Raw genomic sequence first — 17,049 nt, forward strand, 5'->3', positions numbered from 1 at the left:
CTATGCGGTCGTCTATACATTGTATATCTTTCGTCTGTCAGATAGGACAACGCTATAGTACCGCGAGCAACGGTTAGAAATACGATTTAAGCCTTGTGGCGTAACAATATCAGTAAGTGCATATAATTTAAATTATATCGTGTTTAATCTCATTTTAATCAGATAAATCATACAGTATGTTAGTAAAAGTTTAATTTTAAAAAAGTCAACAATAAAAAAGTTGTACTTTTGAATTGGTATTTGTATATATTGTCTCAGCGATATTTAACATTGAACCATGTTACATTACGTAATCGCGATGAACCGTCGACTTTCGAGGCGCGTTAGGGAAACCTGTTCCTATAGTAGGAATGACAACTGTGCTATTATGCAGAGGACCTTTTTGTGCAGTTGTGCAATTATCGAATGTTTTCTATATGTCTGACTCGTAATTAACAAATGGTCGGCCCTGAGCATGTTGCATATTCTGGAATCGTGTAACCTGTTTACTAATTTTAGTAACCTATTAGTTAATAAGAGAAAGAGAGAACGAGAAAGTGGTAATCAGTTCAGAAAGAAGAATTATTAGCAATTTGTAGCAACAAATTCGCGATCTTACGTAAATTAACTATTTTTGTCAGTTTTTCTAGCAACCTTTTCTTCTGTCGATAGAAATGCAATATTAACGTAAATCATATTTGGTTGAAGAGGTTCACTCACGAGTTAAACAAATGTGACTGAGAGTAAGTTTAACAATAAAATTCAATTTAAATTGGTTTATTTCCTTTCTGTTGTTATAATTATCGTTCTAATTAAGAAAGTTCTTACCGTTTTGTTTTGTATCCTGTTTGCGAACTTCCTTTTCTTATCATTTGTATTTTATAGACTTTAATTAAGAGTGGGAGATTTCCATACATTATAATATCGCGAGCTATACATCCTCTATTATGTAAATGTCACCGAGTCATATACAAAAAAAAATGATCATACAAAATTTAATATCTAATATTAAATATAGTTTCAACAAAAGATTATAAGCAAAACACCAATTCACGAATGATTATTACAGTTCAAAATTCCAAACATTTCTATAAAAGTGATTTTGTCCTCGAATGATTATAATATTATATATATACGAAAAATTGTGCTCCCTACAATACTTTCAGTTGTGTTAACAACACGTTTTTGTGTTACTGATATTTTCGATAATATCCAGCTATCACACTTTACGTGCCTTATAGATGTATTTCGTAGATGTATTCTATAAGCATAACCAAACAAAAAATGTCATATAAAAATATATAAATCGTTTAAAATATTATTAAAAATGGTTACATACCAGGCTATCATGGTTATATACCAGTATAACGGTAGACTTATAATCGATATGATCATTAACTGTTACATACTAATCGAGAGTCGAAATCCTTATCCATGTCCTATGTTATCTCTTTGAGTTCATCTCATCTCGTTGAGATCTGAATGAGAAACATCAAGGATGAGAGAGATAGAGAGGAAGGTTCATCAGTTGATTCATATATCTAGCATAAAATACTATTATCATTTTCATGTCTAGAATCGATCATATAAATATCCCTTACATATTTTGTCTTATATAAACAGCTAAAAGCTGTTATAATTGTAGCAATACTATGCTATAGTTGCAATCATAAATACTGTTAGTAATAAATCGAAAGACAAATTAAATATTTTTTCGTATGCTATTTGGATTAAAAGTATTGGCATTGCATTTTACAATATTAGGTGTAATATTATTATTAAATATTGTATATAATATTATCGATTGTTATACAATTATCACTCCATTATGTGTATGATGAAATAGAAATCTGAATGGTCATTTCTGGTAAAACTAATAAAATATAAAAAAGGGATACGCATTATCATAAAAGTATTGATTATACAAGTGAAATGATTTTTTCTCTACATTATAAGTACATACATACTTTGATTAATAATATCAATTTCTTTTTGCACTAATAAATTTGATTTGATATTAATCAGATTTCTTCTCTATAACCGATTCAATTGTAAGTACAGATGAACTTTATTTTATAATTAAATATAAATCATTTTAAAGTACTAGATTATCCGAAAAGGTCCTTTCGTTTCATAAGGTGATAATAGATGAACAACAATTTCTGTTTCATATTATTTTATTGAATTAGATATGATCCATTTCGTTATATTTCTACTATTACGTTCGTGCATAATTAAATAAACTAATATAAAACAAAAAACATTGTGTGTTTATTATTTCTTTATAAAACGAAAGAAATTTTTCGGATTACCTAATATAACCAATACTGATTTAAAAAAAATATTAAATCTCTTAAAACAAAAATATGTGATTAAATCGTAATACCTTTTCATGTTCACTTTTTTCAGATTCAATTATATAATTTAGTAATATGGATCTTTTAGCTCTCATTGGCTTAATAACTCTAATTTATAGTCTTGTTTACATTATTTGCCCTTGGTTCCTTGATTGTGACTTACATCTTGCTATCTATGAAAAATTTGGCAAACCTACAAGTAATAACTATGCATATTTTTCAAAAAAATATTTATGATTGCATTGTTAAGATATCTTTTTAAGTATATTTTTAACATTTTTGTTAGGTACTTTAAGAGATAAAGTAGTATGGATAACAGGAGCATCAAGTGGAATTGGAGAACATCTTGCATATGTTTTGGCAGAGGCTGGATGCAAATTAATTTTGTCAGCACGAAGGGAAGCTAAATTGGAAGAAGTAAAAGTTAATTGCTTGAAAAGTAAATAAGTTTTTGATAATAATAGTTATTATTTCTATTAATTATCCTCATACTTTTGCACAAATTTAATATACTAATTTATTTATTTTTAGAAAATACAAATTTAAAAAGTTCAGACATTGAAGTGCTAGTTCTAAATATTTGTGATGTAAATAGTCATGAGTCAGCATTTAATAATATCATTGCTAAATTTGGCAAAGTAAATACATATTTTATTATTGTGATCATATGGTACATTATACTTTAATTATACATTAAATCAATTTTAGTTGGATGTACTTGTAAATAATGCAGGACGATCACAACGAGCAATATGGGAGAATATTGACATATCTGTTGACAAAGAAATGTTTGACTTGAATGTATTTTCACCAATAGCTTTATCTAGATTAGTAGCAAAATATTTTTTCAAAGTAGGTGCAGGTCATTTTGTATTCACTTCAAGCATTGCTGGTGTTACGGCATCACCATTTTCTGCTACATATTGTGCAAATAAATTTGCATTACATGTGGGTATAATACTTTAATCATAATCGTATAATCATTAATCTATCTGTATATGTATAAATAAATATTTATTATACACAGGGTTATTGTAAAACTTTTGCTTTAGAAAAAAGTGATAAAAATATACCAATTACAATTGTATGTCCAGGGCCAGTATATACTAATTTTTTGATGGAAGCATTCACTGATAAAAGTGGTGAAGTATGTATATATAATGTATTGACATTATTAACTATTCATAGTTCTTTTTCGTGTATCTCTACTTTATAGAAATATGGAGAAAATGTGAAAGAAAATTCGGTAAATAAAGTGAGTGTAGAACGTTGTGCTACACTGATGGGAATTGCAATAGCAAACAAGCTTTCTGAAGTGTGGATTTCTAAACCACATATACTACAGCTGGTGTACCTTGGAGTTTATTACCCAAATATCGGATTATGGTATGTTACTTTAGATTTACCAAAATTTTCATTTAGATATTTTATAAAATTATTTTATGTTTTAGGATAATAAAGTATCTGGGATCAAAATTTATGCAGCGTTTGCGAGATGATGAAACAAATATTAAAACAAGTACAAAAGAAACAGAATGAATATATATTTTTTCTTATACTTAAATATATGTTATATATTATGTTGTTTTTATTCAACTCGTTCCTGATTCACTAATTTATAATTGTTACATTTGCTATATGAATTCAATAAAAACAATATTTTCACAATAGTACTCAATCAGAAATTATATTATATTTTATTCCTTGCAAGCATTTCATTCTTATATTTTTTGCCTCTCATTATTGCTTCCTTAAATAATTTGCAATACAACTCTATGGCGCAAGGTGTGTCATCATTTCCAGGAACTGGATATGTTATAAGTTTAGGATCGCAATTTGTGTCTACAATACCAACTGTTGGAATACACATTTTAGCTGCATGAGACACTGCTATGTGTTGTTCAACAACAGACTGCATGGTATTCAAAAATATACACAAATCTGGCAATCTGGTAACAGCTCCAAACTCACATGTGGCATTTGTAAATGTTCCAAGCTTCCAAAACCGTGTATGAGCATACTCTTGACATTGCCTTGCAGTTTCTTCTACAAGATACGAAATTTGAGAATTTCTTGCTATGAACAAAATTATTCCATCTCTGGAAGCTATGTGGGCTGTGAAATTTAATGCTTGTCGTAAAAGTTCAGCGGTTTGATCTAAATCGATTATTAAGTGACCTAGCCTAGATCCAAATATAAAAGGTCTCATATAATCATTTAAAGAACCTTCTTTGTGACCAAAATGTACTCTTGCATCAAATAAGTCTTTGACAGTAAACATATCATAAACATGAAAAAAATCTGGATGATTTAATGGATTTATATCTTCTAGACTCTCTGTGTTTGAAACTGGAATATTATAAATTTATATTTTATTCAGAAAAAAATAAAATCAAGTATGTAAGATATAAAAATTTTACCATCTTTAATTTCTTGTTGTGGTTCAGGTTTTGTGGATAATTTATGCTTCGAGCAATATGTGAGTAATGGTCGCAAAACACTCCAATCTCTCCATACTGTAATAAACAATATGCTTTAAGTTTACAATAACTTGAAGAAACATTTAAACAATAAAAAAGTGAATGAGAGGAAGAGAAAGATATTTACGTTTAGATGAAATTGTTCGTGTGACAATAGAAGTCATCGTGTATACTTTTAATTTTCTATACTATCGACAGATAATTATGTCATGTACATTTATTGCTAAAAGAGACTTATTTAAATCTTTTTCTGTATAATAGGTTAAGAAGCTTCACTGCTGTTAAAATTAAATAAATGAAATTTATTTTCTTTAATATTTAAATCGGAAGTCGATATAAATGCGATACATATTTCATTAATTATGTTCAGATTATGTTACTTATATTTTTTATTATTAATTTCGGCACATTGATCTAATATATACCTATAGACATATTCCTATGTAATTTCATATACCTATGTACACAAAAAAGAACTAGTTTCAACTTCGTACACCAGTTCACGATATATATGTATTACTACAATATATGTATGGAAGGGTGAACCAGTTAAATAAACACGGTTCTCCTAAATATCTGCCATATTTATTATTGCATGAACAATATCCTCAGCACAAAGATACAGTATTCCAGGCCAACATATAACGGTGGAAATAGTTCTTTTTCTAATTTGCGGACCAATTAGAAAATACTATCACCACCTAGTTGTAAAAAGCTGGAACTAATCTTTTTATGAGAAAATTAAAAAATCAATCTTCTCGGTCTATAAGGCGTATTCTTGAACTATTCAGGAATTAAATTAATGCTTTCTTTCAGAAATATTCTCTATATAATATTATTCCGATTGCTTACGTAATTAACTCATTACATAGAATTGGTGTAAAATGCCATATCTTATGTCAAAGACTATCAATTATATATATTATACTACCAATTAAAAATTTTGTTCTATGTTACAACCATTGACTCGTTGGCAGTAGGCGCCACAGTGCACAAAATAGAGCATTTTGCATCAATTGCATATTATTAATTAATTACATAGGACATCTAAACTATGCTGTGATTGGAAGATGTAACGTATAAATAAGAATAATTGAAAAGGAGATTAACGAAGTGCATGAGAATGAGACTGCAGCATCTGAGAATAAGAAAATAGTGTGATGAAATCAAACAGTTCCCGAATAACGCCATCCTTCGGCAAATTTGTAAATTATTGTCACGAAGCAGAAAATAAACTAATTCCAATACGTAGAAAATCGGAATGATATACATGAAACATTTTTGAAAGTTAAAGGGTTAATTTAATTCCTGAATAGTTCAAGAATTTGCTTTACAGACCGAAAAATTTATTTTTTATTTTCTTCATAAAGAGATTAGTTCTATCTTTCCATCGCTAGATGGTTATAGTGCTTCATGGTCCACCAATCGGACGACTTTTTAAATTTACTTATGATTAAGAAATCAATCCTAATTAATTTCTTAAGTTCTAAGCTTTCCTAAGATCTCAAATCTATGTTATATTGCGTCCATGGTGTTATTGCTGTGTAGGCCATTTTGCGATAATACATTGTCCCTTAATATTGAAATTTTTAAATATATTTTTGTCTTGTAACATATTTCACATAAGTCAGACAAAAGTGTTTGAAGTACTTTTAATAAGGCATCTACAGGAAAGTTTTGTACAACTTTTAACAAGTGGTACACATCCAGTGTGTTTATGTATAAATTTGTAATTTGTCATATGAAACGTGTGATATTGTGATGAAAATGAGCGGCGAGGATGATTGGGACGTAGAACGATATAAGACAGAACATGAATGTGACGAACATTGGGAACTTAGACGCAGATTTCTTTTAGCTCATAAGGATAAATTTCCAGAAGATGAACTTGTGTGTTTAGCTCAAGTATTTGTAAACGTGGAATTGCTTGGATGCAGGTAGTGTCGAATCTAAAATGTGATATCTATGTTTTATTAATTTGCATTTTGTTTTATTATATGTTTGTATATTGTAACTCACAAAAGTATTGAAACCCATAGAAGTCTTTTATAAATGTATTATGCCTGTTATATGAAACATTTCCAAACTTTATTAACATTGTAATATTGTGTGAGACTTGAGTATTATGATTACGTTGATAAAATTTCAAACAAATCTGGAAATATACATAGATGCTACGAGATACAAGTATGAATTTTGCAAAAATTGTACAAGTATTTAAACAGGCAATTATTTATTATATTAATAAATTAAAGTATTTAATGGGATCTATTTAGATATATCTAAGATGGCTATTTGTGCTGCATACTAATTTTTTATCAATATATGTTCACAATAAATATATTATATAACCTGTTCAATGAGACAAAGCAATAGACATAAACAAAACTTAATTGCTGTGGGTACAGTTATTAGCTACCAATCGAATGTCACTTGTTAGCTCAAATATTTTTATGAGTCGTTTTACATATATTTTAATAGCATTTACTTTTAGGTATCCTTTAAAGACGATGGAATTAATTGCAGAATTAGGTCAAGATATTGTTGATGAATATAGAGAAGCACGAAAAATTAAAGTGCAAAGAAAAGTTGTGAAAGCTTCGGATGCTGCTAGTTCAAAGGTTAAAGGTATATCTAAGAGCTGTGAGTTCTACCATGTGCTGAGTATAAAAGAAGTGTAAGAAAATCTATGTGCTTTAAGTGCATTTCTTAAAGAATAGTTTTTCAGGAAGAATTGCTTCAACAACGTCTTCCAATACAACCAAAACATCAACACAATTACAAAACACAAAGTTGTCACATAATTTATCATCTAATAAAGTACCTGTGAAACGAAGGAGATTGGACGAGCCTCCATTTGGCGATATTGTTATAATAGAAAGGGTTGGAGATATACCACAAAATATACTTACTAATGCAGTCAGTGTGTCAGGTGGAAATTTAGAATGGAAATTTGATAAAATTAAGGACTCTTAGTATGTATACAGTATACATATATATATATATATCTTTTCCTTTCCTTTCTTTTTCATTGTTCTTCAGTATTATCTTCCTATTTCTTTCTTTTTCTTTTATAGTAAATGTAATATTTTTATAAATTCAAAACTGTTAGCGGAAGGTAGTAGTTCTAACCAAAAGTCTGCGAAGAAAGAAGCATCCATTGTTGGATTACATGAACTACAGAAGCATTATTATACGATTAAGGTTTACAAAAAAAGATTCGTTTTTATTTTCATATGTATTGAGCTGCTACCAAAGCTTTATTTTAATGTTTAGATTAAGCACAATATAAATAGGAATGCTAATGTAACTGCAACGACAATGACTAAGGGTACATCAAAAGATGATACCATCTCTGATGACAATATTGGAAGAAAATTAATGAAATTAATGGGTTGGACTGGTGGTGGTCTTGGTAAATCGCAACAGGGAATAGTAGAACCTGTTATGTAAGTATAATCTTCATTTTGTTTTGTAAAACATTTTAGGACTATTACTTTTATATCTACAGGATTCAACAGCAAATGAGTAGGGAAGGTCTCGGATTAAAGCAAAATTCTTGCTCTGCAAAAGATTTAAGAAATAAATGTAAAGACATCATGAGAAAGTACCTTTCAGGTGACATGAGAAACGATTTAGTATTTTCTGTTGATTTTACAAGTGATGAAAGAGCAATAATCCATCAGTAAGTGCGTTCAAAATAATCAGTTGGATTGAAAATATTAAGTATGCATTCCAATTTCTTTATAGGATTGCAAGACAACTTGGTTTAAGGTCGCATAGTTATGGTCCCAAAAATGAACGAACATTAATAGTTTCTCGAAAAATAGACCCACAAGATTTAGTCGAGGAACTAAAAAATTTTGGGGGCAATACTAACAAATATCAGTTAATCGAGCCAACTGGACTGTAAATAAAATAATGAACTTATCTTTCCATACATCATAAAATTTTATGCTTAGATATAAATATCAGTTGCAATAAATCTATGTATTTTATAAAAATTAAATTGAAATATATAATTCAAAACATACATTATACTAATACTGTTAATATTATTTTTATATTTAATTTTCATTATGTAAGCTGATTATTCAAATAAAATATTCCATCAAAGAAATTAAATCCAAAATAGTTTGTTGCTTTATTTATTACGTAATAGATAATTTTTTAAGAGTGTCTTAGTAGTTGGGAAAAATATTACCTGCTATTGCACAATTCCATGAAATTCGGATTCTCTGAATGCATCCTCTTTTTCAAAAAAAATTCCTTGGACCAATTTTGATTTCGATGTTCATTCAGTAAAAAAAAGAAGAAGTTTTTATGAAATCAGAAATAGAATTAATTTAATGGTTACAATAATCACGAAAGATATATATGTATATATGTGTGTGTGTGTGTGCGTGTGTGTGTGTGTGTGGTCAGGTACAATTTCAATTTCGTGAAATAAAACTGAAGAAACGTTTACTTTATTTAATGATGTTCGCGCGCAGAACTTATTTCCAAGAACATTGTATTTTGTTTTAATTAATAGAAGTACAAAACTTTAAGAAGCAAGATCGCTTACAAGTGTACGGTACGTCGCAGTTGCCGTATAATAAGAATGCTTTGGCAGTAGAACAATTAGAAGTCGAAAGTAACATAGATACAAAGGCGTGTGATTTCTTTTTTATTACATTATCACATTCTTTAAATCTCGATAACTAAGATGGTCAAGATTGTGTTATTATATGTATACGTGTATGCGCTGTACACCTCATCGACTGGCAGAAACATCCGATAATGCTTGTTCACGCTACGTTACATATTTTGCGAACAAAAACTCTATTAAAAAAAAATATTCTTTTTTTCATTTTTAAATATTCTCTGCACTAATTGAAAATGTAACATTCCTTTTTTCATTTTATATGGTAATCCTTTTAATTGAATATTATGGACGGATTATGTAGATATGTTCTGTTACAATGGTTTACAATTTGTCTAATATGCTTTATTAAAATAAATCCTACATTCAATTAAACTACTATTAGTAAAACTGTACTATACTGATTAATAAAAATATCATAGAATAATATAATGACAAATATATATGTATATCTAGTACTTAAAATACATTATTAACGAAACACAGATGAAACGTGATGGATTGTCTTTGGTTTAAATCATATGGAAGAAGCAAATTGATGATTATTCGCTGTAAAGAATAGAGAGAAGACGTGGCATGTACAAGCATTTTAGAGCCCGTCGCTTGAAAGCGATGGAAATATACCGCGCCGCACATTGTACGTGTTGAATTTATTAATTTCAATTACCACCGGAGATAAACGGTCTTATCTTAAATATAACACGTCAAAATTGAGGATAAAAGGGAAAGGAGGAGAGGAGAGGGTTTAGGAAGGGTCAAGGCGTTCACGAAGCGGAGATTCGAAGCGCCTTGATCCTTTAAAAGAAGTCTCGATACCTAAAGCTTACACAAACTTCCCTCGGGATTTTGTCTTCGGTCCAGGCCCTACTTTGGACCGTAATTGACATCTAGAGGGAATGTTACATATCTCTCTTTTCATCATTTTTTCTTCGCTTTTCTTTTATATATCAAAATAATATATATCTACTATATCTGATAAAAGTGACTCCTCTGTTGATACGTAATTATATATATATATAGACTTATTTATCATTAATTAGAAGATATATCATTGGTTGACTAGAAGATATTACGCTTAATAGATAGAGATGCATTTCATCACTATACTGAAGTCTCTCCAGAGTGAAGCCACGTTTAATCGTTCTCCGTTTTATTTGATATGTATTTATGGTTTCGAAATTTCACAAGGGAACTTTATCGTTAAAACACGTGACCTATTCTTTTTCAAATCCTAAAAAGACTAAAATAGAGAACTGGCTTCCAGAGAGAATTCGGCATTCATCTCCAAATTAGATTACTGATATGTATCTATATTGATATGTTGTGTTGCGTTACCGTAATGAAAATATTAATACATCATAGCATTGTATACTTGCTTCGTCATCATCATCATCATCGTCACCTTCATATTCTTAAGTAAAGGACGCGTTATACCCTGAAGGAACGCGATACGATGCTCGATTTGTACCTGCTTCGCTTCTCATGTTTAAAATAGATATAATATATGTATATGTAGATTTTTATATACATATACGTGTATAAATGTGTACATGTACATGTATGTATAATTGTATGTATTCTTTGATATAAATGATTCGTATATTTATATTGTACTAAAGATCAATTGTTAGCGTAGCAAGAAATTTATATTCCTCTATAACATGACTCATAAATTAAATTAACAAAAACGTAATTAATCGAGATAATTTTTTTGTCCTTTTGCATTGATTTTTCTCTGAATGAAGTCAGAATTTATATCTTGTGTCGCAGTAGCATTCTAGCAGAAACAGTCGATAAAGATCGCATGTAGGTAGAAAAATCGATTCAAAGTCCTCCTGATTGTTGCAGGTTTTTTGCATCGATCTTCTCGTATTACATATTACATCAACGAAAGAGCATGTCAAAACGCGTGTGTTTTACAATATTACAAGATACACGATTAAATCATACCGAGCGGTTTAACAAAATACCTTTAGATGCGAATCAGGCTTGTCTACGTATTTCCGTTCGGTCCGTATCGACGAGGATTAATCGTATACAAGCATTTCATTCGAGTAAAACCAACAGTAACTATTATACTCTATAGAAAGAGATACTTACAGATTCTTAATCATGTTCTAATCATTCCCTTGTACTTCAAGTATCAAAGCAACTTCTCTAGAGTATAAAGTGGAAGAGGTATTATTTGACATTTTTCTGATTGTCCCTCACTTACTTATCTGTGGGTAATAGTATATCTTGTAATGTTCTGTGAAATATTAATTAATCTAAATGTTAGCCGGCGAGATACTGGTGCAAAATCTAGAAACATCTCAACCTCGATACGACGAGAAACTGAAATCCGTAGAAGGACCTTTATATGTGGTACTGAACCAGCAGTAATTATCCGGTTTCATAAGCATGTAGAAGTGCAATAGATAACATGTGTGTGTGTGTGTGTGTGTTGTTGTTGTTGTTGTTGTTGTACACAAAAATTTCTGTAGCGAAAAACACATGCAGTGTTCCAGCCGCTAGACAGGTCTTGCATCATGCATGAGTTTATATACGTCATTATCTCCAATATCACGAATATTAGCCACCAAAGCACAGCTTCGGTAATGTAATAAAATACGAGTAGAATGGGAGTCTGACAATGTAGTAAAATCAAATTCCATTAATTATTCGTTTCTTGTATGCTGCGCCAGGCACGAAATTACAAAAGCAAAAATAAATCTTAAAACGCTTTCCTAGTTTGGATTTTTCTGAAATCGTTAATTACAAATTAGAATATTACATACATATCGTTAAAACGAAATGAATTAATCTATAAATGAAATATCTAAATGTTTCCTCTCTTCGTTTTCATATGATTCTTCGTGCCTCGAATAACGATTGCATGTCGACGACGTCATGTTGGTCACGGAAACAAAACGACAATTAATTAGTATCGATCGTAAATTACATGACGTCGAATAGAATGTTCCAGTAAAGTATATATAATTAATGGGATTGGTAATCACAAAGCTCTCGTATCGCCTCCATACGCGACCATCCTATTCACCGTCAAACATTGCCATCATTTCTTCACTTTATCTTTCTCGTTTTTAATTCTACGTAATATGTGTAAAAAGTAGAACGTTTATTGGAGTAAAACGCGTGCCCATTGCAGCGCGAAAATGAGTGACGTCGCATCGATAAAGGTGCACAGATATACAAACATCGACCCTTGACATTTAAGGAAAGTTTAAACATTCAGTACTCCCATGCCTCTCGGTAACGATAGATATCTTCCCAACTTATCTCGGTGCTCACTCAACGTGTTTTTCGAAAAGTAAGGAGAGCAATAAGATGACACCGAAAGAAAGCGACGAGGAAACTTGAAATGGAGGAAGAGGAGAAGAAAAGGGATGGAAAAAAGAAGGAAAGAAGTAGGCGGCGATCATTTCGCAAAGGAGACTTGCCAAAGAATCTTTCAAAGCGATAGGATAGTGCGATTGTAATACGATACAGCCAATGTTATAGCGCCTCCGTCGTGACGTTCCAAGAAAATGCCAATTCAGTCGAGAAAACCGGTTTTGACGAGCTTTTCCAAGAAAAACTTCACGTCCCCCAGCTCTGAGTCCTTGATACCGATTGATTTCAACATGCCTAAATCACCATTCTCCACCGCCATAAACACAGAGCGCAAGTGTTCCAAATCGGAGCGCATTAGATGCAAGGCTGCGCCAAAATCTTCGATCGTCTGAGATTCTACGAATTAGAATTTATCTTTTTTCAAATTTAATGCTCCAAATTTATTTTAAATCGATTTATCTTTATAAGAATTATAGTAATTACCAGAAAGCGCTATAGCAACTGTATTCACGCCACCAAGAGGCTTTAGCGTATCCCGTGCCTTGGTCCCAAACAATTTCTCGAGATAATTTGGACCGTGGCTTGCCAACAACGACTGCAAGAAACTAGCAGTCTCCTCTACCGGTGGTCTTTTTGCTAAAACAAGCAACAAAACATTTTACCCAAACATTACATGAATATACGTAACATTTGTTAACATTAATCCTGGTTCTTTCTTCAACGACATATACAACTCTATACAAATTATACAAATTTATATCTATATCTACATATCACAGTAATCATTTTCTACTTGTACAACTTTATAGCTATGGAACAGAGAATCGATGTTAGAACTCAAAAGATAATAGGTTCGACCTAGTGATCATATAGTCTGCTAATAGATAGGTAGTTGGACAGTAGTTAAGGACGAATATAAATCAGACGTCTGATACACCAGAAGCTCGATACGTTTCTGCCACATGAAAACTTCCTCATAACCTTGTCCCTATTTCATTGTTGTGTAAGACGAGTTCCCTGAACTAGTCTCCTCTGTTTAATAGAAGTTGTAATCTTTTCTTTAACGGGAAACTAGCAACATTCTATCTGTTAACACTAAAAGAACATGGAGAAAGAGAAAGAGAGAAGACAGAGAAATAAAATAATGTTTAAATAGGAAACAAAGAAATATGTGTAAATGAATACAAGATCAAAATGTTGTTACGTATAGACGGCAATAGAATCAATTAAGGGACAGGAAATTTTACCAGCTGTGCATAATCGTGAATCTTCGTCGTATCCATCTTGACAGTCGGGAGCTCCGTCACAGAGATACTGAATCGAGATACATATACCGTCCCCTGGACACTTGAATGGCTCGTAGGGACGACAAGCATCTCCTGTAACATTGAATTATCACTAAAATAATAATAACAAGAATAATGATTTTTTTTTATTTTTGTAACTATTTTATACCTGCTATCATAAAACTTTTATTTTGTAAAATATGTAATATACGTACATAAGATACATAAGTTGTATAATATAATATATATGGAATTTATAGCATGTACATAAGCGTCCATCAGATACAATGGTTCACAAAAGTATTGGGACAATTACCATAGAAAATTTTTATGTACATATTATATATTATAAAACATTTTGAAATTTCATTAGTACTGTAATGAAATACGATAATCACGATTACATTAGTAAAATTTCAACAAATCTAGAAATATATATAGAAAATACAAGATTCGTAATATATTCATAAAATATGTTTACAATGTGTTGCAATACTTTTGTGATAAACTGTACATGCCTGTTTCATGTCGCGTGCGATTCGTGTTGAATATCACATATACATACATATAATCATATACAAGAGCACGCGCGTATATGATTGTCAGTGTGCGCGTGTGCATTAACTTCGTAAGTGGCAATGCCCAAATTAGCATACATAGTCACCAATAATTGGTGGTTGCCAGGGCGGCTGATATTGACCGAGCAATATAACATGTATTATTTAAACCTGCTACAATTTTCGAATCCTTACATCCAAACAGAAAGTCTTCTAACGTTCCAAGAGAAACATTAGTGTAAAATTAAAATAATAAATTACGTGTATTAGGTGTATATATTTTTAAAATATTTTTTAATGAAATTAAAAAAATTTTTAACGATACAAAGAAACCGTTCAAATCCGAAAATGATCGAAGGAACGTAGCAAAGTTAAAATTGATCTAATTCTTTTACGTTCTTCGACCCAATCTCATTTTCGAGCCAATTGCATTTTTCTAACGTTAAAAGATATCCGAAATTTAAACCAAATATGAAAAAATTCTTATTGGTATGCATGATTTCTCGCTTCACATTTTTTTAGGATATTAGAATTCCTTTCTGTTTGCTGAAATATGAATAAGATTGAAATATGAAAATTTAAGGATCGCAGCAAAACTTGATAAAAAATCGCTTTATTGAAAAATAAGGGTACGTGCAAATGTGAATGTACATACTTTTCGCAGCCACTGTAAGTTGCAGAAACGACGTAATTCGAGTTCGCAACAAGTTGTTAACTACGAGGAACTTCACGCTGTTTATTGCTCAAAGGAATTTGCCATTGATAAAGTAACGTTTATTGCTGGCGTCGATTACCACGTTGCGTTGAATAAACCACGGACAGAGGCCGTGTCACGAAGATGAATCGTGATGCGCTTAATGTACCACGTGGATTCAAATTGCCACTTCAATGTTGTTATCCATCGACACAATGGACCGTCGTATCAAGATTAAAATGTACACGGTATGTATTGTAGAGTTTGGGCAAATGGTAGATATACTTTACAAAGAAAATGGATCACTATCGATATCTATTTTATATGTACGTTCGTGAATCGTTCTAACTATTATACAAGAATGAAGAAATGGCTAGAATTCTGCTTATCCGTATTTCGTTTATACGAACAAGTTAATTTGTAGTTGCTATGGTTGAGAATATCTTGTAATGAACATACATATGCACTTATTTGTTTGTGTCCAAACTAGATTATGGAAAGAACAATCGAATATGATACAGAGGCAACTCAATGAAGCTCAACTTCGGTTTTTTAAATATTAGATCTATTATAGGAACTACATAACGACAGATGGAAGGAACATCATAGGAAATGTTCTATAGTTTGATATGCTCGGATAAACGGAATTCTTCCAAAATCTTCTCTTTTTAATTTTTTAATATACATATCTCATTGTTACTTCTCGTTACGCGATACTATATGATTCGATTCGAGATATGACAGTTATTATCGGTAACGAAAATTCTTTACGGTCGTGTTTGAAAACATGGATCCATAACACCTATCTTTCTATATACATAAATGTGTAAAACTAGTTATATAAAGCAAACAATACGTAAAATAAACTATATAGCTAGTTATTGACTACTATGAATTCTATGGACTAAACAAAGGTGTAACTCTAAGGAAATGTGTTGACTAAGAAAATCAAGGTTGCATATGTCCACGATTATTGGGAAACTCCAAAAACGGCCACGATTATTCGCTTACCTGTACGTTTGGTATTGAAGTGACCATAAAATCGACTTAAGTCGATCGCCATGACAGCACGGGGGAAAATAACGCAAGCACTCAGGGCGAGGCTAAGCGCAGCCACGCTAGTGCAGAACCTCTGAACCATTCTCAGCAGACAGACGGTTAGATTATACTCTCAAGAGACGAACGTGTTTCACTTCGCGACCTTCCCTTTTGGTTATAACTCTGAGTACAGGAACACAGATGAACTACCCTCTATTAACGAGAGAACAAGTCAGACTTCTTCGCTTCTTTCTCCAGCTGTGAGATACTGTACGATATGCTGTAATCAAAGTGACGATCGTTGACGAAACACTGACCCCTTCAAATGGAACAGATACACGTACGCAAAGAAGGATACTTTATTCCGCTTCACTCTTTCTTCCTCTCTTTTGACTTTTTCTAATTTTCACAGCCACCCACCGTCTCTTTTCGACACCGAGTGGCTGGCGCGTGACGCGGGGTGCACAAGCACTGTGAACACACCTGCGTATATACCATATACCATACATCCCATACCAACTACATATTATACCCCCTCACCCCACTACCCTTTACAATCACAAGCTAGGTGGTGGGGAGTACGTAGGAAGGCGTTCGACCAATCACACAACAGGTCTCGCTGGCCGCGGCCAATCGAAATCAGCGAGATCGAACGTTCTACCCTGGAACACCTACGCGAC

At 31.6% G+C, this 17,049-nt stretch overlaps 4 protein-coding genes and 2 long non-coding RNA genes across 12 annotated transcripts; 3 read left to right on the top strand and 3 right to left on the bottom strand.

Annotated features, from left to right (window-relative positions):
• Nucleotides 1-93: 93 nt before the first annotated feature.
• LOC139994130 (dehydrogenase/reductase SDR family member 7) lies at nt 94-3,932 on the top strand. 4 transcript variants are annotated; one of them, XM_072016499.1, is made up of 8 exons: nt 94-112; nt 2,389-2,535; nt 2,623-2,775; nt 2,868-2,974; nt 3,045-3,284; nt 3,364-3,483; nt 3,553-3,722; nt 3,788-3,932. In XM_072016499.1, the coding sequence occupies exons 2-8, from the start codon at nt 2,412-2,414 to the stop codon at nt 3,873-3,875; spliced, it is 1,002 nt and encodes a 333-aa protein (XP_071872600.1). In that variant the 5' UTR covers nt 94-112; nt 2,389-2,411; the 3' UTR covers nt 3,876-3,932. The 4 variants fall into 4 exon arrangements, with proteins under 4 accessions (XP_071872600.1, XP_071872599.1, XP_071872601.1 ...); XM_072016498.1 differs by lacking the exon at nt 94-112 and adding an exon at nt 614-722; XM_072016497.1 differs by lacking the exon at nt 94-112 and adding an exon at nt 1,975-2,030.
• On the bottom strand, nt 808-1,534 carry LOC139994154 (uncharacterized). The gene is made up of 2 exons (XR_011801563.1): nt 1,319-1,534; nt 808-1,240 (listed from the first exon to the last, which is right to left on the bottom strand). It is a non-coding gene; the product is annotated as an uncharacterized lncRNA (long non-coding RNA).
• A 77-nt stretch (nt 3,933-4,009) lies between the features above and the next one.
• On the bottom strand, nt 4,010-5,552 carry Mrps2 (mitochondrial ribosomal protein S2). Its single transcript, XM_072016520.1, has 3 exons — nt 4,944-5,552; nt 4,757-4,852; nt 4,010-4,685 (listed from the first exon to the last, which is right to left on the bottom strand). Exons 1-3 carry the CDS (start codon nt 4,978-4,980, stop codon nt 4,027-4,029), a joined length of 792 nt encoding a protein of 263 aa, XP_071872621.1. The 5' UTR covers nt 4,981-5,552; the 3' UTR covers nt 4,010-4,026.
• Nucleotides 5,553-6,299: 747 nt separating this feature from the next.
• On the top strand, nt 6,300-8,948 carry LOC139994124 (NF-kappa-B-repressing factor). Its single transcript, XM_072016474.1, has 7 exons — nt 6,300-6,753; nt 7,311-7,444; nt 7,545-7,791; nt 7,894-8,020; nt 8,093-8,265; nt 8,328-8,501; nt 8,567-8,948. Exons 1-7 carry the CDS (start codon nt 6,578-6,580, stop codon nt 8,727-8,729), a joined length of 1,194 nt encoding a protein of 397 aa, XP_071872575.1. The 5' UTR covers nt 6,300-6,577; the 3' UTR covers nt 8,730-8,948.
• Nucleotides 8,949-9,064: 116 nt separating this feature from the next.
• LOC139994150 (uncharacterized) lies at nt 9,065-9,819 on the top strand. Its single transcript, XR_011801559.1, has 2 exons — nt 9,065-9,207; nt 9,242-9,819. It is a non-coding gene; the product is annotated as an uncharacterized lncRNA (long non-coding RNA).
• Nucleotides 9,264-16,865, bottom strand: LOC139994141 (prohormone-4). 4 transcript variants are annotated; one of them, XM_072016522.1, is made up of 5 exons: nt 16,687-16,865; nt 16,343-16,582; nt 14,042-14,173; nt 13,278-13,430; nt 9,264-13,190 (listed from the first exon to the last, which is right to left on the bottom strand). In XM_072016522.1, exons 2-5 carry the CDS (start codon nt 16,470-16,472, stop codon nt 12,997-12,999), a joined length of 609 nt encoding a protein of 202 aa, XP_071872623.1. In that variant the 5' UTR covers nt 16,473-16,582; nt 16,687-16,865; the 3' UTR covers nt 9,264-12,996. The 4 variants fall into 4 exon arrangements, with proteins under 4 accessions (XP_071872623.1, XP_071872624.1, XP_071872625.1 ...); XM_072016523.1 differs by having other exon boundaries at nt 16,644-16,865; XM_072016524.1 differs by having other exon boundaries at nt 16,343-16,649; nt 16,728-16,864.
• Between the last annotated feature and the right edge of the window lie 184 nt (nt 16,866-17,049).

The sequence above is a fragment of the Bombus fervidus genome, chromosome 14 (assembly GCF_041682495.2).
Source record: "Bombus fervidus isolate BK054 chromosome 14, iyBomFerv1, whole genome shotgun sequence".
Lineage (NCBI taxonomy): Eukaryota > Metazoa > Arthropoda > Insecta > Hymenoptera > Apidae > Bombus > Bombus fervidus.